Below are 22,500 nucleotides of genomic sequence, written 5' to 3'. Positions count from 1 at the left end.
AGCTGTCAGGAACACTATCCCTGATGATGCCACAGCACAACTGGCTGCTGAGCTCTGTGCCTTTATACTTACACACAACTATTTCAAATTTGATGACAATATATATCTCCAGATCAGTGGCACTGCTATGGGCACCCGCATGGCCCCACAATATGCCAATATCTTCATGGCCGACCTGGAACAACGCTTCCTCAGCTCTCGTCCACTCACACCCCTTCTCTATCTACGCTACATTGATGACATCTTCATCATCTGGACCCATGGGAAGGAGACTCTGGAAAAATTCCACCATGATTTCAACAGCTTCCACCCCACCATCAACCTCAGCCTGGACCAATCTACACGGGAGGTCCACTTTCTTGACACCACGGTGCAAATAAGTGATGGTCACATTAACACCACCCTATATCGAAAACCCACCGACCGCTATGCCTACCTTCATGCCTCCAGCTTCCATCCCGGGCACATCACACGATCCATTGTCTACAGCCAAGCACTGAGGTACAACCGCATCTGCTCTAACCCCTCAGACAGAGACCAACACCTACAAAATCTCCACCAAGCATTCTCAAAACTACAATACGTGCACGAGGAAATAAGGAAACAGATCAACAGAGCCAGACGTGTACCCAGAAGCCTCCTACTGCAAGACAAACCCAAGAGAGAAACCAACAGGACTCTACTGGCCATCACATACAGCCCCCAGCTAAAACCCCTCCAACGCATCATCAAGGATCTACAACCCATCCTGGACAATGATCCCACACTTTCACAGGCCTTGGGTGGCAGGCCAATCCTTGCCCACAGACAACCTGCCAACCTGAAACATATTCTCACCAGTAACTGCACACCACACCATAATAACTCTAGCTCAGGAACCAATCCATGCAACAAACCTCGATGCCAACTCTGCCCACATATCTACACCAGTGACACCATCACAGGACCTAACCAGATCAGCCACACCATCACTGGTTCATTCACCTGCATATCCACCAATGTAATATACGCCATCATATGCCAGCAATGCCCCTCTGCTATGTACATCGGCCAAACTGGACAGTCCCTACGGAAAAGGATAAATGGACACAAATCAGACATTAGGAATGGCAATATACAAAAACCTGTAGAAGAACACTTCAACCTCCCTGGCCACACTATAGCAGACCTTAAGGTGGCCATCCTGCAGCAAAAAAACTTCAGGACCAGACTTCAAAGAGAAACTGCTGAGATTCAGTTCATCTGCAAATTTGACACCATCAGCTCAGGATTGAACAAAGACTGTGAATGGCTTGCCAATTACAGAACCAGTATCTCCTCTCTTGGTTTTCACACCTCAACTGCTAGAACAGGGCCTCATCCTCCCTGATTGAACTGACCTCGTTATCTCTAGCTTGCTTGCTAGCACACATATTGTCATAAACAGATAGCTAAGGGTTAATGTCTCTTTCACCTGAAACACCTGACCAGAGAACCAATCAGGAAACCGGATTTTTTCAACCTTGGGTGGAGGGAAGTGTGTCTCTGAGTCTTTTGTCTGCCTGCCTGCTTCTCTGAGCTTTGGAGAAGTACTTTCTACTTTCTAGTCTTCTGTTTCTAAGAGTAAGGACAAAGAGATCAGATAGTAAGTTCTATGGTTTCTTTTCTTTGGTATTTGCATGAATATAAGTGCTGGGTGCTTTGATTTGTATTCTTTTTGAATAAGGCTGTTTATTCAATATTCTTTTAAGCAATTGACCCTGTGTTGTATCATCTTAATACAGAGAGAACATTTTGTATTTTTTTCTTTCTTTTTATATAAAGTTTTCTTTTAAGACCTGTTGGAGTTTTTCTTTACTTCAGGGAAATTAAGTCTGTACTCACCAGGGAATTGGTGGGAGGAAGAAATCAAGGGGAGAGCTGTGTGTTGGATTGCTAGCCTGATTTGGCATTTCCTCGGGGTGAAGAGGAAAGTGCTTTTGTTCCAGGATTGGGAACGGAGAGGGGGACTCACTCTGCGTAGTTTCACAGAGCTTGTGTCTGTGTATCTCTCCAGGAGCACCTGGAGGGGGGAAGGGAAAAAGGATTATTTCCCTTTGTTGTGAGACTCAAGGGATTTGGGTCTTGTGGTCCCCAGGGAAGGTTTTTCAGGGGGACCAGAGTGCCCCAAAACACTCTAATTTTTTGGGTGGTGGCAGCAGTACCAGGTCCAAGCTGGTAACTAAGCTTGGAGGTTTTCATGCTAACCCCCAAATTTTGGACGCTAAGGTCCAGAATCTGGGAATAAGGTTATGTCACATATATATACCTGCCCCTGGATATTTCCATTACATGCATCTGAGGAAGTGGGTATTCACCCACGAAAGCTCATGCTCCAAAACGTCTGTTAGTCTATAAGGTGCCACAAGATTCTTTGCTGCTTTTACAGATCCAGACTAACATGGCTACCCTCTGATATGTGGACAAGGGTGACCCAGTGTATATAGTGTACTTGGACTTTCAGAAAGCCTTTGACAAGGTCCATCACCAAAGGCTCTTAAGCAAAGTAAGCTGTCATGGGATAAGAGGGCAGGTTCTCTCATGGATTGGTAACTGGTTAAAAGACAGGAAACAAAGGATAGGAATAAATGGCCAGTTTTCAGAATGGAGACAGGTAAATAGCAAGGACCCTGCAGGGGTCTGTACTGGGACTAGTACTATTCAACATATTAATAAATGATCTGAAAAATAGGGTGAACAGTCAGGTGGCAAAATGTGCAGATGCTACACAATTACTCAAGATAGTTAAGTTAAAAGCTGATTGTGAAGAATTTCAAAGGGTTCTCACAAAACTGGATGACTGGGCAACAAAATGGCAGATGAAAGTTCATGTTGATAAATGCAAAGTAATGCATATTGGAAAACATAACCCCAACTGTATATATAAAATGATGGGGTCTAAATTAGCTGTTACCACTCCAGAAAGAGATCTTGGAGTCACTGTGGATAGTCCTTCTTCGAGTGATTGCGCATATCCATTCCAGTTAGGTGTGCGCGTGCCGCATGCACGTTCGTCGGAAGACTTTTTACCCTAGCAACACTCGGTGGGTCGGCTGGGCACCCCCTGGAGTGGCGCTGTTATGGCACCAGATATATACTCCTGCCGACCCAGACACCCCTCAGTTCCTTCTTACCGCCTTTGTCGGTCATTGGAACAGTGGAGTGCGGCTTAGCTGACCTCCACTTCCCTAGCTACTCGTAGTTTTCTGATTCTTTATCGTGTACATATTTATAATCCTTTTTATATAGTTATAATTAGTGTACTTGTTTATAGCATAGTTAGTCCACTATAGTTAGAGGGGTTCGGGAATTAGCCCCTTCCCCGCACCCGGTGCTGGGGCCCATGCCCAGCTCACAGGGTTTCAAACCGTGCTCGGCCTGTCACAAGCCGATGCCGACAGGAGATCCACATGACTCCTGTCTGAAGTGCCTCAGAGAATCGCACCTAACAGCTAAGTGCCCCATCTGCAAGGCTTTCAAGCCACGAACAAAGAAGGAGCGGGACATCAGACTTAAACAGCTCCTCCTGGAGGCGGCTCTCACCCCTCCACCCTCAGCACTAAACACTGATCAGTCGACTAGCAGAAGCGCCGCCTCGGCACCGGACCATGCCGGTACTGTCAAAGCCTCTTGCCACCGGCCGTCGCCGGCACCGAAGTCGGCTCCACGCCGCTCCTTCTCCCCGAGGTCGAGAAAGGCTAAGAGGCCTGCTACCTCTGTGCCACCCACACCACAGCCAGAGAGCATGTCTAAGTTGGATCGCCCGGCACCAGCACCTGCCGCGGCACCAACAACATTGGCACTGTCGATTCCGGTCCCACAAGGGCCGTCAAGTCTGGCGCCTGTTAGCTCCCCAGCACAGGCCGCGGTAGAGCTGACTATACCATCCACGCCGGAGACATTCTCAGCGGCGAGGGATCTCATTGCCTTGACAGAGTCGACACTGCCTCCACCCCCGGCACCACCGGTGTGGGTAATGCAATCGATAGGCAAACCGGCCTTAATAAGACCATCCTCTGTCAGCACAGTGGACCAGCACCGCTCACGATCGCGGTCCCACAGATGTTTCAGGTCCAGATGGCACTCCCGCTCCCAACGCCACTCGCAGTCCCGGCACCGTTCCCCTCCTCAGTACCGGTTGAACTCGCAGCACTGGTTGGCATCCCATTCGCCGGCCCGCTACTCTCGGCACCGTTCCAGATCTCGGCACCGCTCCAGGCACCGTCTCTCCTGTAGCCGATCACGACGCCGAACTTCGAGATCTTGGTCGACCTCCCAGCACCGCTCTGTTCGCAAGTCCCGATCTCGCTCCCGGTACCGATATGCTTCCCGGCACCGTTCTCCGATACACAGTGGAATAAGGTCCGCTGGAACCTCTGCCCAGGGCTTCTCCGGTCCTCCATGGCCATCCAGACATACTTTGGTGTCGTCCCACGCAGACAGCTACTATGCTCAAGACCGCCATTCAGATGTGCCCACCGGAGTTTTTCAAGAAGCCCAGACCCAGGACCAAAGCCCACATCAGTGGTCCTTTTGGACGCCTTGGGCATACCACCAGGCCCAAGGCGCTCCAATAGTCCCATCCCGCTCGACTCCATCAGAGCACCGGGCACCAGAAGCTACAGCTACCCGCCCTCCTCCGGCTGGAACGCCGGAGGAAGCACTAGTTCATCCATCGGTCTCCGCGGTACTGCTGGAGCAGGAGACGGCCGAAGACCAGGAGGCCACACAGGACTCGCTTGTCCCCGGCATTTCCTCTTCTTCCTCTCCAGATGAGGCGGTGGCAGGAACATCCTCCTCGGGCCCTCCTCCAATCGACCTCAGAGCCCATCAGGACCTCCTCAGGAGGGTAGCACTCAACATGAACTTCCAGGTGGAGGAGGTCCCAGAGGTCGAGGACCCTATAGTGTCGGCAGATACTCCCACCAGAGTGGCCCTACCCTTTATCAGGACCATCCAAGCCAATGCCGACACCTTATGGCAATCCCCAGCCTCCATCCCTCCTGCAGCAAAGGGAGTCTAGCATAAATACATGGTACCCTCTAGGGGGTACGAGTATTTGTATGTCCACCCTCCTCCCTGCTCACTAGTGGTTCAATCCGTCAATGAGAGGGATCGCCATGGCCAACAAGCGCCAGCCCCGAAGTTAAAAGAGGCTAGGTGAATGGACCTACTCGGCCGCAAAGTTTATTCAGCAGGCGCCCTACAGCTCCGGGTGGCGAATCAGCAAGCCCTGCTGAGTCGCTATAATTATAACACCTGGGCAGAGGTGGGTAGGTTCGCAGAGCTACTTCCCCAAGACTCCCGCCAGGAATTTGCTGCCTTCTTGGAGGAAGGGAAAAAGGTGGCCAGAACTTCCCTCCAGGCTTCGCTAGATGCGGCCGACTCAGCAGCCAGGACCCTGTCCTCGGGTGTCACCATGAGCCGCATCTCCTGGCTACAGGTTTCCAACCTCCCACCGGAGCTGCAGTATACCATCCAAGATTTACCCTTCGATGGTAAAGGTCTCTTCTCAGAAAAGACCAACCCTAGACTGCAGAGCCTGAAGGACAATCGAGTCATCATGCGTTCCTTAGGCATGCATACACCCGTGACCCAATGCAGGCCTTTCCATCCCCAGACCCACCGCCTGTACTTTATGCCTCGAAATAGAGAAGACTTTGGCAGACGGTGCAGGCAGGGTGGACGTAGACGCCAGTCAGGACCCCAAGGGGCCAAAACCAAGGTCCCTCCAAACCACCAGCGGGACCTAAGTCCGCCTTTTGAAGGTACGCCTGAGGACGGCATACCAGTTTCAGGCCAGAATCCATTCCCCCACTTCTCCAACCATCTTTCCTACTTCCTCTCGGCGTGGTCCCAGATAACCTCAGACCTCTGGGTCCTACGCATGGTGAAACACGGATACCACCTCCAATTTGTTTCAACCCCGCCCTCCTACCCTCCAACCCAGTCCCTCTTCAGGGACCCCTCTCACGAGCAATTCCTCCTGCAAGAGGTGCGGAAGCTCCTCACCATGGGAGCAATAGAGGAGGTGCCAAAAGATGAAAAGGGCAAGGGGTTTTACTCCCGTTATTTCCTGATCCCCAAGTCAAAGGGCGGCCTCAGGCCTATCCTAGACCTGCGAGGACTCAACAAGTTTATGATAAAGTTGAAGGTCCGCATGGTCTCCTTGGGGACCATTATCCCGTCCTTTGATCCTGGAGACTGGTATGCTGCCCTCGATATGAAGGACATGTACTTTCACATCACCATTTTTCCTCCACACAGGAGGTATCTTCGCTTCGTAGCCAACCGTCAGCACTTCCAGTTTACGGTCCTCCCCTTTGACCTTTCCACGGCCCCAAGGGTGTTTACAAAGTGTATGGCCATAGCCGCCGCAGACCTCTGCCGACGTCGGATACACATATTTCCGTATCTGGACAATTGGCTCACCAGAGGAACCTCCGAGACATAAGTCACACAACATGTGGACGTTGTCAGGGACCTATTTGCACGTCTAGGCCTGATGATCAATACGGAAAAATCCACCCTGGTTCCCACACAGAGGTTAGACTTCATAGGAGCTACCCTGGACTCCAGTCTAGCCAAGGCCTACTTACCACAGCCGCAGTTCCAGGCAATGACAACAATCATCCGAGGTCTACAGAACTTCCCGACGACCTCGGCTCGCACTTGTCTCGGTCTCCTAGGTCACATGGCTGACTGCACATTCGTGACCAAATACGCCAGGCTCCGCCTCCGTCTTCTCCAAACTAGGCTCAACTTGGTATACCGTCTGGGCAGAGACCCAATAGACACAATAGTGACAATTCCTCTAGCCTCCCTAGACTGGTGGCTGACCCCCTCCCTGGTGTGTGCAGGGCTACCGTTCCATCCCCCACAACCCTCACTGTCCCTGACAACAGACGCGTCATCTCTCAGCTGGGGGGCTCACCTCGGACTCCTTCGTACTCAAGGCCTCTGGTCATCGCAGGAACTGGCACTTCACATAAATGTCCGAGAGCTGAGAGCGGTCCGCCTGGCGTGCCAGGTGTTTCAGCAACATTTACACGGCCGTTGTGTCTCAGCGTTCACAGACAACACAATGGCTATGTATTACATAAACAAGCAGGGAGGGACTCGATCTTCCCCCCTTTGTCAGAAGACCATCCAAGTCTGGGACTTCTGCATAGCCCACTCGATAGACCTGGTGGCGTCCTTTCTCCCAGGGGTTCGGAACACTCTGGTGGATCGAGTGAGCAGATCCTTCCTGTGTCACGAATGGTCGATACAGCCAGACATTATTCATTCAGTTTTCCAGAAGTGGGGATTTCCCCACATAGACCTGTTCGCCTCCCATGCGAACAGGAAATGCCAGATGTTCTGCTCCTTTCAGGGTCTTTCACCAGGGTCAATCTCGGACGCATTCCTAATGTCGTGGAAACACCGGTTGCTTTATGCCTTCCCACCGTTCCCACTGGTTCACAAGGTCCTGATAAAACTCCGCAGGGACAGAGTGCACCTAATCATGATCGCTCCAGCGTGGCCCAGACAACACTGGTACACCGCGCTGCTCGACCTGTCAATAACCAACCCAATTACCCTGCCACTCCACCCAGACCTCATAACTCAGGACCACGGCAGGCTTCACCACCCAGACCTGCAGGCCCTTCACCTCACAGCGTGGCTGCTGCGTGGCTAAACCAGTCAGAGTTGCGCTGCTCTGCTCCAGTACAACAAATACTCCGGGTAGCAGAAAGTCTTCCACTCAGTCAACGTATCTGGCCAAGTGGAAACATTTCTCCTGCTGGTGCGCAACGCAGAATGCTGCTCCCTCTGAGGTCTTGATCCCTACCATCCTGGACTACCTTTGGTCTCTTAAGCAGCAGAGCCTGGCGGTTTCTTCTTTGAGAGTGCACTTGGCGGCCATCTCCACATTCCACCCAGGAAAGAATGGCTGCTCCGTGTTCTTGCACCCGATAGTTACTAGGTTTCTCAAGGGTCTGGAGAGCCTATACCCCCAAGTACGCAGCCCCGCCCCTACCTGGGACCTCAACCTAGTCCTAAACAGACTTATGCTTCCACCATTCGAGCCGTTGGCAACTTGCTCACTGCTATACCTGTCCTGGAAGATAGTTTTCCTCGTGGCTATTACATCGGCCAGACGAGTCTCCGAGCTTCGAGAGCTCACGGTGGACCCACGGTATACTGTCTTTCACAAGGATAAGGTACAGTTGCGACCACATCCAGCGTTCCTCCCTAAAGTGGTATTGGCCTTCCATACCAATCAGGACATCTTTCTTCCGGTCTCCTTCCCGAAGCTGCATTCATCTTGACGGGAACAACAATTACATTCCCTAGATGTCCATAGGGCACTCACATTTTATATCGATCAGACGAAGCCCTTCCGGAAATCCCCCCAACTCTTCGTTGCAGTGGCCGACCGGATGAAGGGCCTACCTGTCTCCTCCCAGAGGATCTCCTCGTGGGTGACGGCGTGCATACGCACGTGCTATGACTTTGCTTATGCTCTCTCGGGCCACCTCATCGCACATTCTACCAGGGCTCAGGCTTCATCTGCTGCCTTCCTGGCTCATGTACCAATCCAGGAGATATGTCACGCAGCTACCTGGTCCTCAGTCCACACCTTTGTTTCTCATTATGCTTTAGTCCAACAGTCTAGAGATGATGCAGCCTTTGGCTCAGCAGTTCTGCACTCTGCCACATCTCACTCCGACCCCACCACCTAGGTAAGGCTTGGGAATCATCTAACTGGAATGGATATCAGCAATCACTCGAAGAAGAAAAGACGGTTACTCACCTTTGTAACTGTTGTTCTTCGAGATGTGTTGCTCATATCCATTCCAAACCCGCCCTCCTTCCCCACTGTCAGAGTAGCCGGCAAGAAGGAACGGACGGGTGGCTGGGTCAGCAGGGGTATATATCCGGTGCCATAGTGGCGCCACTCCAGGGGGCGCCCAGCCAACCCGCCAAGTGTTGCTAGGGTAAAAAGTCTTCCGACAAACGTGCACGCGGCGCACGCACACCTACCTGGAATGGATATGAGCAACACATCTCAAAGAACAACAGTTACAAAGGTGAGTAACCGACATTTCTCTGAAAACATCCACTCAATGTGCAGCGGCCGTCAAAAAAGCGAACAGAATATTGGGGATAATTAAAAAAGGGATAGATAAAAAGCAGAAAATATCATATTGTCTCTATATAAATCCATGGTACACCCATATCTTGAATAGTGTGTGCAGATGTGGTCGCCCCATCTCAAAAAATGATATATTGGAATTGGAAAAGGGCAACAAAAATTATTAGGACTATGGAACGGCAGCCATATGAGGAGTGATTAATAAGACTGGTATCAGAGGGGCAGCTGTGTTAGTTTCTATCTGTAAAAAGCAACAAAGAGTCCTGTGGCACCTTACAGACTAACAGACGTATTGGAGCATGAGCTTTCATGGGTGAATACCCACTTCGTCAGATGCAACTTCCACTACATGCATCTGACAAAGTGGGTATTCACCCATGAAAGCTTATGCTCCAATACGTCTGTTAGTCTATAAGATGCCACAGGACTCTCCGTCACTTAATAAGACTGGAACTTTTCAGCTTGGAAAAGAGACGACTAAGGTGGGATATGATAGAGGTCTATAAAATCATGACTGCTGTGGAGAAAGTAAATAAGGAAGTGTTATTTCTTCTCATAACACAAGAACTAGGGGTCACCAAAAGAAATTAATAGGCAGCAGGTTTAAAACAAACAAAAGGAAGTATTTTTTCACACAACGCACAGTCAACCTGTGGAATGCCTTGCCAGAGGATGTTGTGAAGGCCAAGACTTTAACAGGATTCAAAAAAGAACTAGATAAGTTCATGGAGGATTGATCCATCAATGGCTATTAGCCAGGATGGGCAGGGATGGTGTCCCTAGCCTCTGTTGCTAGAAGCTGGGAATGGGTGACAGGGTTGGATCACTCGACGATTCCCTGTTCTGTTCATTCATTCTGGGGCATCTGGCACTGGCCACTGTCGGAAGACAGGATATTGAACTAGATGGATATTGGGCTAGTTCTTTGGTCTGACCCAATATGGCCTGTTCCTGGGCAACAAAAATTATTAGGGGTATGGAACAGCTTCCATTTGAGGAGAAGCTGAAAGAGAGGAGAGATTAAAGATGAGGAGCGATTAAAAAGACTAGGGCTGTTCAGTTTAGAAAAGAAACGATTAAGTGGGGATATGACAGAGGTCTATAAAATCATGGTTTGTGTGAAGAAAGTGAAAAAGGAAGTGTTATTTATTCCTTGACAAAACACAAGAATGAGGGGTCACCCAATGAAATTAATAGGCAGCAGGTTTAAAACAAACCAAAGGACTTCTTCACACAACACACAGTCAACCTGTGGAACTCATTGCCAGGGGATGTTGTGAAGGCCAAAAGTATAACTGGATTCAGAAAAGGACTAGATAAACTCATGGCAGATAGGTCCATGAATGGTTATTAGCTAAGATGGTCAGGGTGTCCCTAAGCCCCTTGACTGCCAGATGCTGGGACTGGACAAGGGATGGATCACTTGATAATTGTCTTTTCCTGGTCATTCTCTCTGAAGCACCTGGGCCTGGCCACTGTCAGAGGACAGGATACTGGGCTGGATGGACCATTGGTTTGACCAGCATGGCCATTCTTTTAGGGACACTTCCCCAGCACAGAGCACCATGGCCATCCTGGGCTCTGGAGTGTGGTGGGAAGACAGCCTGGAGTAGTTCCACTGACATCTGGGCCATGCTGAGCCAAGCGCTGGCAGAATGTCAAAGGGGGGGGGGTAAGGTCATCTTTGCCCCCTTCCCCAAGGCTGCATCTTCTGTGCCATGCAGAGCTCAGCATAGAAAATGGGGTTAGGGGAGAGCACCAAGGGGTTGGCAGGGCAGCAGCATTTATATGGGGCTTGGGCATAGTGCTAGGGCCTGGCCTGCATGTGGGGCTGGGAAAGGGGAAGAGAGGGTGTGGCACCAGGGTGAAACAAGGGCACTTTGATTGTTCTGAGCAGCGATCAATTAATTCAATACAATGACACACTGGTGGCAGGGCAAACTAAATAAGTGTGGTCACCAGAAGTCACACTCCTTGGTGTCTTGGCGTAGCCACAGCCCCAGGACAGGGTCTCCCTTCCTGCCCTCGGATGGGCTGTGTGGTGGAGCAATGCCTAGTGGCGTCGCAGCTGTATGTAAACTCGCGATTTCTTTTCAACCCATCTCTCCTCCACCCAGTGACACTAAAGCCTGCAGTGCCACAGAACTGCCCCAATACTGATTTGTTGGTTTTTGCAACCTGGCGTTAGCTGTTTCTTGCTTTGCTCGGAGTGGAGCACTCTTCTGTCTGGCCCATAGAGAGGTGCGACACCTGGGTGAGATTCTTTGCCCTGGGCAATGCAGGATGTCAGAGAAGATGCTCAATGGATTTAGGGAACCGCTATCCTTAAAACAAAATCACTTAAACTAGGCTAATTGGGCCTCGTTCTTTTCTCAAGTGCTAAGCAGGAGTAATCCAGCCAGGGCCAGTGGGATGGCCCCTACTCTGACTCCATATGCCACTCTGGCAGTGTATCAGGGCCATGAAGGGGATGTAGTTAGGTCAGATGAGAATTTCCCAGGGCCAGAGCAAGCGTGGTCTCACTCTGTCCCCACTCCTGCAGGCCCCACTGTAGGGGCAGGCCAGGGAGAGGCCTGGTCAGAGGGTTCAGTGCTGTGGGGCTCGGGGCTGCAAAGCCATCCCAAGGCATCTATGGGGAGGCTGCCATAAAGCGGAGCAGAGGCTGGGGCTGCTCTCTCCCTCACACGGGATCTGATTCAGCCACTGCAGCGGCAGAGTCTGGGCAGTCCAGACGTGGCTCCATCTCCCCCTAAGCTGTGCCTGTCAGGAGACATACATTTACCAGTGTAAATCCAGCCTCAGGGAGAGCAGACTCTGGCCCAGTAGAGGAAGGTTAGGCTGCCAATGGTGGGACCTTAGGGAGCGCTTTTGAAGTTTGTTTGGAGCAAACAGAGGGCACTGGGCCATTACTATTCTGTGTCGGAGCCTTGGGACAGTAACAATCCTGCAGCGCGAATTGGGGGGGGATGATTCTTACAGCATGAGGCTGCTCCCCGACCTCTCCTAGGGCAGGACATGCAGAGAGGGGAGGAACGGGGGCAAGGAAGGTGTGCAGTACTCATGGCGTGCCTGCCTAGGGCAGCACCCAGACACAGAGGGGCTCTATGGATCCCACATCCCCTCAAACATTCAGATCTATCCTGGTATTGACGGCCTGGGTGGGGCAGAGGGGTTTCCCATATCCACTTAGACACCAGGGTGCTTCTGGGTGCCACATGGGGGTGATAAAGAGATCCCATAACCGCTCAGACACTGAGGTCAGTTCCAGTCCTGATGGACATGCCCTTAATGGGGGAAGGGGAGAAGAGATCCCATAAGCCCTCAAACACTGGGGTCCGTCCCCATCCTGATGGACCTGCCCTGAATGGGGGGATGGGGAGAAGAGATCCCATAAGACCTCAAATACTGGGATCCATTCCAGTGCCAACATGATGGGCTGGGGGCAGGGGACCCCAGACTGTAGCAGACATTAGGGTCAGCGTCTGTTAGGCCTGGAATGACATTTGCTTGTCTGAAATGAAGCTGCCCCCTGCTGACATCCCAGGGGCCAGGAGGTCATGGAGGTCGGGGTCCCTAGGGTTTGGGGGCAGCAGCCTGTCCCAGGCAGGACTGGCAAAGCTGCGGCATGCAGGGTGCAGGTCACCCCCTGACAGCGCTCCCCCTACCCCGCCTGACCCTGGTGCTGAGCAGTAGGAGTCTGTGGAAGTCACTCCGTCTCTCTCACCGCAGGCAGTGGAGCCGAGGCTGCACTTCATTAGGGGGTTCATATTTCACCCTAATGGCTTTCTCTGTGCTCAAGCCATCCATCACCAGCTCATTTCCCTGCAAGTGCCTTACTGCTCCTGCCTGCGCCATGTGGAACGGTTTCTAATGATGCACTAGAGCAGTGGCCCTGGCAGCACCGCCTCCTTGGGACCCAGCACAGCGAGAGGGACATGGAGTGGGGCTGCACCGACAGCAGCTCTGGCCTAGCCCCACCAGCAATGTACCCAGAGCACAGGTGCCAACTCCAGGGGTGCTTCGGGGCTGGAGCACCCACGGGGAAAATTGGTGGGTGCTCTCCCACTGACGGCTCCCCCCGGCAGCCCAGCTCACCACTGCTCCACCGCCGCCTCCTTCCCTGCACGCGCCGCATCCCCTCTTCTTCCCCTAGCTCCCAGTGCTTGCCTGCCGCCAAACAGCTGCTCTGGGAAGAGGCGGGGCTGGGACGGGGATTTGAGGAAGGAGTCCAATAGGGGCAGGGCAGGGGTGGAGTCGGGGTGGGGCCGGGGGTAGGGCCGCGGGCGAGCACCCACCGGCACCAAGAAAAGTTGACGCCTATGCCCAGAGAGAGAGACCGAGACCTGCAGGGCCTGCCCCTGACACACAGCCGGGGGAGGCCAGCCATGGACTAACCCAGCCCCATCCCTCAGCATTCCCACAAAGGGAGCGTGTGGTGGGACCCAAAAGGTGGAAGCTGAAGTTAGACAAATTCAGACTGGAAATAAGGTGTTGACTTTTGAGAGTGAGGAGCTGGCAAATTGGATCCATCTCCCGAGGGTCATGACGGCTTCCCCATCACTGACCAGCTCTAAATCCCGATGGGATGCGTTTTCAATGGCCTTGCAATCTAGGAAGCTATAGATCAGGAGCAGCTGCAGCAGCACCCTGTGTCTGCCCCCTTCTCAACATACCCGCAGCCACGACACCAACCTCAGAGACGTCCCTAGTACTGAGCCTGCTCCAGCCTAGAGTCAGTTGCATCCTAGGCCAGAGTAATGTGTATTGTTCATGGGTACAATAAATAAATAACCTCATGAATATGAGGCGTGGGGCTTGTATTGAGAGTGGGGAGAGAGTACTTGGGGCAACGCCACTGGGTGGGGAGAGCACATGTTGAGACTGGGGTTGAGAGGGGAGGGACCCACGGACAATGCAGCCAGGGACATGTGTCAGTGCTGGGAATGGGAGGCACATGGACAAAGTGGTTGGAGCCTGGGGACACATGTTGAGGGTGGGGGACGGGCAGGGGACACATGGGCAATACAACCAGGGCCGTACGTCAAAACTGGGCGGGGTGGGGGGCACGCATTGAGAGCTAGGGAGAGACTAACCATCCCAATAAAGGCCATCTCCCTCTGTCTCTCCAGCTTGGTGCATCTGCGTTGCAGGCAGCCTTTCCAGACCTGCGGGGAGAAGGAGCACAGGGATGTGAGAACCAGGGCACAGAGCCTTTCTCCCGTCACCATGCTGCCAACCCCTACCACCTCCCTGCGCAAGGCCCTCGTCCTGGAAGTGACACGCTCTGTGGGTGCAACTTTGAGACACCCTGTCGTGACTTTACTAGTATGTGCTACACCTGGCTTTTAAAAGCCTGTCGTGGAGTACCCCTCTTGTAAGCCAGCTCCATGGTGTAGTTTTTTAGCAGAGTGAGCCCTGGAGCCCCTCAGCTCTGAGATGGGGCCTGTTGGCTTCAGCTGTCCTGGTTCTCTTCCTGTGCTCTCAACAGCAAGTCCAACTGAGTTCAAACTCCTTTTGATAGACTTTGACATCTTCAGTAAAGATTTACAGTGACGTAGTACAAGTCTTTCCTAAACAAAGTAGCAATACAGTACTTGAGAGACCTGGTTAGAATGGTAAAGCAAAGCTCAGGGTGTGCCTACACAGGGGATTTCATCTGAAGAGTCTGATGCACATCAGGTAACTCTCAGGACACAAGTTGCACGAATAGCATGCACTCAGAGAGCCTGCTCCATTTTCAGTTTGCATTGTGTGAACGTATGGCAGTCTGCTTTTTTCGGACTTTCACCCTGCAAATTGGGAAACTGAGGCAAAGGACACTGCCCAATGTACTGTGGGGTAGGTGTTCTCATATGGTCACATGTTTCTGAATCATGGCTGTGGTGTTTCCCTAAATGAATGCAGTGTCCCCTTTTTCCTGTTAATAGAAATGTTCTTCTGTTAGATGCAGCCTCAGTACTCACAAGGGGGCCACTATTGCCATTAGAGGCACCCAGGGGTGATGCTAAATTTTCCCAGATTATTGAGTGGGGGCTCAAACTGGTTATGCTTTGTATTGTTAAGATGAACCCCTAGATATTGAACCCTGCCCTTGTCACAGCCAGCTCCACCTGGCAGAAGTGTTATAGATGGAACCCATATGACTATCACCCTCACCAGGGCAGAGCATTTAAAAACAAAAGCAGTTATTTCTCCACTATGCTCTGAGGACTAGTGAACTCACCATGGCAGGTTTACAGACCTAAATGCAGGAGGGTCCATAATGCTAGGATCTTTTGGACTGCAGTACTAGTTAAATTAGTGGAGAAAGAACTGTTTGCCCCCAGGAACACCATGGGTATTGACAGCATGGAGGTTGGGCTGGGTATTCTGGGAGACCCAGCTTATCTCCTGATGCCCTGGCTAATGACATCTTATACAAGGCATTTGAACAGAAGGAAGATACAATTTCTCTATCACTGAGTGGCTGCAGAATGGTACTCAGTGTGCATTTGGCCGGAGATGGTGCTCTTCATGGAGTAGGGAGAGCAAGGAGGGAAGATGGGTGGGAGGCTGAGGTGTAAGACTTGCCAGCAAGGCAGCACACAGGGAACACAAACACCTGTGCAAATGCTGGCAGAGATGCCTATTGTTCATATTTTGAGCTCCATGCCTGAACCTGTTAGCCCGTGGGTAGGTGGGGATGCAGACAGTGAGAGCACTGAGGTACCAGAGACAGAGGAGGATGTGGCCACCAGAGAGAAGAGGTCCAGGAGGAATTCCACATGGCTAGAAGTTTCAGATCAATACTGTGGAAACATTGGAAGATACCTGTCAATATCTAGCAGGGTCAAGGGAATATGGGACACATATATGGATGGCAGCTCAGTCCAACCTGTAAGAAAATGAATCTTGCCTGCAAAGGGTTCTCCAACTATCCAAGGAAGACAGACAATCCTTGTTCGAGATTCAGTACTTGGAATAACCAAAAGAACATTCTGCAAGGGACAGGCAGACAATAGGACAGCATGCTGCCTTCACAGCTCCAAGACATGAGATGTTACTCTAAGATTGGACAGGCTTCTGAAGTCAACAGGCAAGAATCCATTGGTGATGGTTCATATCAGCACTAACAACGCTTCATTGCAGGATATCTCGTAGATAGAAAATGGGTTCAGAGGATTCAGAAGAGTGCTGAAGAAAAATGTCCAAGTGATCTTCTATGAAATCCTTCCTGTCCCACAAGTGAAGGAAGGCAGAAGCAGAAGATTCCATAAGTAAACCACAGGTGTAAGGTGGAGGATTTTGGTTTTGTGGAACATTGGTTCACCTCCCACGGGAAGAGGGGACTATATTGTTCAGCTGGCCTCCATCTCAGTAGACGAGGTCCAACCTCCTTGGAGACAGGCTCACTAGAATAGTCAGGAGCGGGTTAAATTAATAGCAAAAAGGGAGGGTAAAAAGAGGGATGATCTGAGCACATGGCACAAAATCAAGATGTTGAGAACAAAACTAATCAAGGAGCCAAAGGACACAAAGAGAGGAAATTACTGAATTGCCTCTACACCAATGTTAGGAGCCTGGGTAACAAACAAGAGGAATTGAAATTGCTCATCTGTCAGCGTAAGTTTGATCTACTTGGTATTGCTGAAAGCTGGTGGGATGATTTGCGCAATTGGAATGTTAAAAATCAAGGGTTATAACCTATTTAGGAAGGATCGAGTGGGCAAAAGGGCAGGGGGGATGAACTCTATGTCAAAAACAGCATTCTCTGTTTCCAAATCAATGAAAACAAACGAAAAGAAAGAGCTTATGGATCAATGTCCTAAAATAAAGCACAGGATGGGGTATCAGCTCACAAAATCACACTAGGAAACATGAAGAATGGTTCCTTACACAGGTATCTATAATACGCAGCGGGGGAAAGCTGCATGATCATGGGAGACTTCAATTTGGGGGAAGTACACTGGGGGTCTCATGCTGGCAGTACTAAAGTGTCCTTGGAATTTCTAACATTGTAGATGACAATTTCCTAAAGCAAAAAGTGTTGCAGTCAACATGAGGGATTTCTTTATTAACCTTTGTCCTAATAGATAAAGAGGAACTGATCACAGAACTAAAAATTAATGAAAACATAATTATAAGTGATCATAATTTCATCACATTTGTAATGTGCCAGCAGAATGAAGTCCAGATCAGTAACCTATATAGTTGGTGCTTTAATAGGGCCAGTTGCACAATTCTGCTTCAGGCTGGGGACCGTCTGGCTAAGAGGCAGTTCTGCAGAAAAGGACCTGGGGATTACAGTGGATGAGAAGCCGGATATGAGTCAGCAGTGTGCCCTTGTTGCCAAGAAGGCTAATGGCATTTTGGGCTGTATAAGTAGGAGCATTGCCAGCAAATCAAGGGAAGTGATTATTCCCCTCAGTTTGGCACTGGTGAGGCCACATCTGGAGTACTGCATCCAGTTTTGGGCCCCCGCCCCACTACAGAAAGGATGCGGACAAATTGGAGAAAGTCCAGCAGAGGGCAACAAAAATGATTAAGGGGCTGGGGCACATGACTTATAAGGAGAAGCTGAGGGAACTGGGATTGTTTAGTCTGCAGAAGAAAAGAGTGAGGGGCGATTTGATAGCAGCCTTCATCTATCTGAAGGTGGGGGGGGGAGGTTCCAAAGAGGATGGAGCTAGGCTGTTCTCAATGGTGGCAGATGACAGAACAAGGAGCAATGGTCTCAAGTTGCAGTGGGGGAGGTCTAGGTTGGATATTAGGAAACACTATTTCACTAGGAGGGTGGTGAAGCACTGGAATGGGTTCCCTAGGGAGGTGGTGGAATCTCCTTCCTTAGAGGTGTTTAAGGGCAGGCTTGACAAAGCCCTGGCTGGGATGATTTAATTGGGGATTGGTCCTGCTTTGAGCAGGGGGTTGGACTAGATGACCTCCTGAGGTCTCTTCCAACCCTAATCTTCTATAATTCTAAATCAGCTGTGAGGAAGAATTAAATCAGAAAAATGTGAATTATAATTTGGGAATCATGTAACAACACATTACTAGATGCTCAAAAAGTCACAATCCCACAATTGAGGAAGAAGGCCAGGCTAGTTAAAAAAAACAACTACCTGATTTAGAAGGGAAGTGAAGGCAGCTGTAAAAAAATAAAATCTAACAAATGGAAGAGAGGGGAAGTTGATAGTAATGAACATAAATAAGAAGTTAGGAATTGTAGAAAATTGATAAGGGAAGCAAAGGGACACAAAGAGAACTCTATGGCTAGAAGAGTTAAGGACAGTAAGAGGGAATTTTCAAAATATATTAGGAAACATGGAGAACCCTGACAATGGTATTGGTCTATTACTAGATGGAAATAATGTCGATAATAATGTGGAGAAGGCAGAAGTATTCAATAAATATTTCTCTTCCATAGACAATGGGTCTAATAGGCCAGAGAAAGCTAAGCCTTCATTGGCACAACTGCTGCCATGGGACTCTGTAAGCAGTGTGGTCACCCGCTCCTGCCTTAAAAGGCTTAAAACAGCCCGGGGAGAGGGCTGTGGCAGGGAGGGAAAAGTGGGGCTGATTGTGGAAAGCAGCCTCAGCTGGGGGCCATGCCCCAATCAGGTGGAGGCTGGCTTAATAAGGGCCCAGCTAGCCCTTATAAGAGGGCTGGGGCCAGAAGCCAGAGACAGACTCTCTAGCTTTGAGAGGGAGGGACCTGGTTGTAGGGAGCTGAGAGGAGGTACCTGGAGTGGAGCAGGCCTGGGGGAAGGCCAGGAGAGCTGGGGAGCTCTGGCCTGGAAACCTCCCAGGCTGCGGCCTAGTGGAAGGCCAATTAGGTATGGGGTTGCAGGAGGCAGCCCATGGGTAGGCAGAGGCAGAAGGTCCAAATCCCCCTCGCCTATGATGAGTGGCTTTTACACTGCAGTCTGCCCCAGTGAGTGGGGGCTAGATGGTGACTGACAGTAGCCCATGTGATGTTATGAGTATAATATAATATCTCACTGAAAGGTGACAGGGCCAGAAAGAGTTAATTAACTCACCTCACCAACTGACCTGACCCATGGGTGAACCTTAAGAACTGGTTAGCAAGATATGTAAATGAATAGAGCTTTGAAATGCAAGTCTGCATTGTTGGAGGTAGAAGGAGAGGTGTTTGCTCAGGGCTTGGGATGTCAGCAAACAAGTCTTGTCTATTGCTATAGTTTTAATTCAAAGATCAAAAAAGGAATATTAGCATTTATGATGATACTTGAGTGAAATAGTATTAGTGTCTATGTGTCTTTTTGAAGGTTGTGGTAACCTGTATCTGAACTGTTTAATGGATAAATTACTCTGTGCTAATTGCCAGGATGTTTGGGAGAAGGAGTTAAGCCTATTGTTTTCTCAGGCCGAGAGGCTGCTGGAAATGTATAAGAACCTGGGACATGATCCTTCTTCATCTCAGATCTGCTTTGGGTTTCAAGAGGGGGAAACCTTAAGCCACAAGGATTGAGATCCCCAGTCATTGACTGGAGCCACCCTGAATATGGAAATTGGATTATAACCTATGGACTATTTCTAAAAGGACTTTTGGCAACTACAAGCTCACCTCTGCTGTGCATCTGAACCTCAAGAATTGAATTCAAGTCTGTCTGTATATTGATCTTTTAACCAACACTCTCTCTTTTCTTTTTTAATACATTTTAGCTTAGTTAATAAGAATTGGCTGTAGCCTGTATTGTGGGTAAGATCTAGGTTATAAATCTAAGTATTGGAATAAGCACCAGCGTTTGGTGTTTGTCTGCCCCATTTTGTTTGCAGTTCACCATGATTGAGTGACCTCAGCTAACTCCCACGGGCAGCACCGTCACAGCCCACAACTGAGGCAAGGTGGGAATAGAGGGTTGGGGGTTCCCTGAGGAGACCCTGAGACTGAAGGGTGTATGGCCAAGGGGTAGCACCCCAGATAACGGGGCACTGGAGTCCAGGGAGGGACGCAGGGGCCAAGCGGCAGCGGGATACCAGCATGCAGAGGGCGCTGCAAGGCTGGAAAGGAGCTAATTCCCAAGACACCAGCAGGAGGCACTGCCGGAGTGAGTCCCGCCCCATTACAGACCCAGATTGTGGTTTTTACTTATTATTATGCGCCAGGCAGGTTCCAGGACAGCTGAGGAGGTGGTATCTGCTATTCAGCTTCCCAGGTTTCTCAGTATCAACCTGGACTTGACAGAGATTACTGATGAACCCAGGAAGTTGAGTTGCCCCGGAACCTGCATGGCACATATAAAAAGCTCAGAGTTCTTCCACTGGGTGGCTGAGGGAGGCGTGCCACCTTTCCCATTCTCTGGCCGGAGTTCTCTGCCACGGGAAGTGGGGCGGGGAGGGCTCAGGGCTCCAGCCACGGGGAATCGGGTCTTGTGCAGAAGGGGCAGGGCTGAGGAGGATAGCCTCCCTGAAGGGGGTGTCCACCGACCGCCCATGTTCTATTCTGTATCTGGAGAAAAAACAGATGGTATAATCTCATCGTATGCTGATAACACACTGTGCATTCCACTAGCAGCTCTGGGGACAGCCTCACCAAGCTCAGTCTATGGAGTTTAACAAAGAGACGGCTAAGCGGTGACTTGACTACAGTTTGTAATTATCTACATGGGGAACAAATATTTAGTAATGGGTCGTTCAACCTAGCAGAGAAAAGTCTAACACAGGGGTTCTCAAACTGGGGTCAGGACCCCTCAGGGGGTCATGAGGTTATTACAGGGGGGACTGTGAGCTGTCAGCCTCCACCCCAAACTCTGCTTTGTCTTCAGCATCTATAATGGTGTTAAATATATTTAAAAGTGTTTTTAATTTATAAGGGAGGGGGTCACACTCAAAGGCTTGCTATGTGAAAGGGGTCGCCAGTACAGAAGTTTGAGAACCACTGGTCTAACATGATCCAGTGGCTGAACATTGAAGTCAGACAAATTCAGACTGAAAATAAGGTGTACGTTTTACAGTGAGGATAATTAACCATTGGGACAATTTATCAAGGGTCATAGTGGATCCTCCATCACGGATACATTTTAAAATCAAGATTGGATGTTTTTCTGAATGATCTGCTCTAGGAGTTATTTCTGGGTAGTTCTCTGGCCTGTGTTGGACAGGAGGTCAGGTGTTGCAAGGCTCAATACAGCTGGACTCCCAGTTGCAAGTGTTCTTAGTACCCAGAAGTTGGATCTGAGAGGTGAATGGGAGTCACTGGGAACTGTGTTGCAGAGATACAGAGGTTAGGAGTTGCTGCTGGTCTCAGTAGCCAGCATTATCCAGGGGCTCAAGAACATGACTGGATCCCAAATTATGGGCCTGCAGGGCCTGTTGGCCTAGTGGGAGCATGTTTTGCAGGACAGTCTAGCTCAGGATCACGTCCATGAGTTGCCTCTGTATCTGTCTTTTTCCAAGCTTTTCTTTGTCAACCTAGTGAGGAGGGCTTTAAACTAGTTTCAAAGGGGGCAGGTGGCAAAAGCCCATAGGTAAACATAGAAAAAGGCAACCTTAACGGAGGGTAGATGTTGGTGGGGATCACGGAAAATTACAATAGGCTCATAGGAGAACAAAAGGGAAATCAGTGAGGGAGGCAGCTCAATATTTTAGATGTTTATATGCAAATGCAAGGAGTATGGGGAATAAGCAGAAAGAACTGGAAATATTAGTACACAAGCTAAACTGTGACTTAATTGGCATGACAGAGACTTGGTGGGATAAATCTCATGACTGGAATACTGGTATAGAGGGGCATTGCTTGTTCAGGAATGGCAAGCAGGGAAAAAAAGGGAAGTGGTGTTGCATTGTATATCAAGAATATATACACTTGTTCTGAGATCCAGAAGGAGGCGAGAGGCAGACAGTTGGAAGTTGCTGAGTGAAGATAAAAGGGGAGGGGCGGGACAGGGGCGATGTCATGGTAGGGGTCTACTGTAGAAGAGCAAATCTGTGCAAGGAGGTAGATGAGACATTTCTAGAACAAATAACAGAAATATCCCAAACCAAAGACCTGGTAGTAATGGGGAACTTAAACTATCTGTTGGAAAAGTAACACAGCGAAATGCAGAATTTCCAGTAAGTTCTTGGAACACATGGAGGACAAAAGACGGTTACTCACCTTGTAACTGTTGTTCTTCGAGATGTGTTGCTCACATCCATTCCAGTTAGGTGTGCGCGCCGTGCGTGCACGTTCGTCGGAAACTTTTTACCCTAGCAACTCCAGTGGGCCGGCAGGTCGCCCCCTGGAGTGGCGCCGCCATGGTGCCCAATATATATCCCTGCCGGCCCGCCCGCTCCTCAGTTCCTTCTTGCCGGCTACTCCGACAGTGGGGAAGGAGGGCGGGTGTGGAATGGATGTGAGC

The 22,500-nt window shown here is 50.2% G+C and overlaps 1 protein-coding gene across 1 annotated transcript in view; it reads right to left on the bottom strand.

Moving 5' to 3' along the window:
• Positions 1-22,500, bottom strand: part of IQCA1L (IQ motif containing with AAA domain 1 like) — a 54,410-nt gene that overhangs the window by 20,290 nt on the left and 11,620 nt on the right. The window contains 1 exon segment of the mRNA XM_030546627.1: positions 14,254-14,325. Within this exon segment, the coding sequence (XP_030402487.1) occupies positions 14,254-14,325 (72 nt within the window).

This window comes from Gopherus evgoodei, unplaced genomic scaffold (assembly GCF_007399415.2).
Source record: "Gopherus evgoodei ecotype Sinaloan lineage unplaced genomic scaffold, rGopEvg1_v1.p scaffold_47_arrow_ctg1, whole genome shotgun sequence".
Lineage (NCBI taxonomy): Eukaryota > Metazoa > Chordata > Testudines > Testudinidae > Gopherus > Gopherus evgoodei.
The sequence above is the reverse complement of the archived record's forward strand: the minus strand, read 5'-3'. Positions and strand labels throughout refer to the sequence as shown.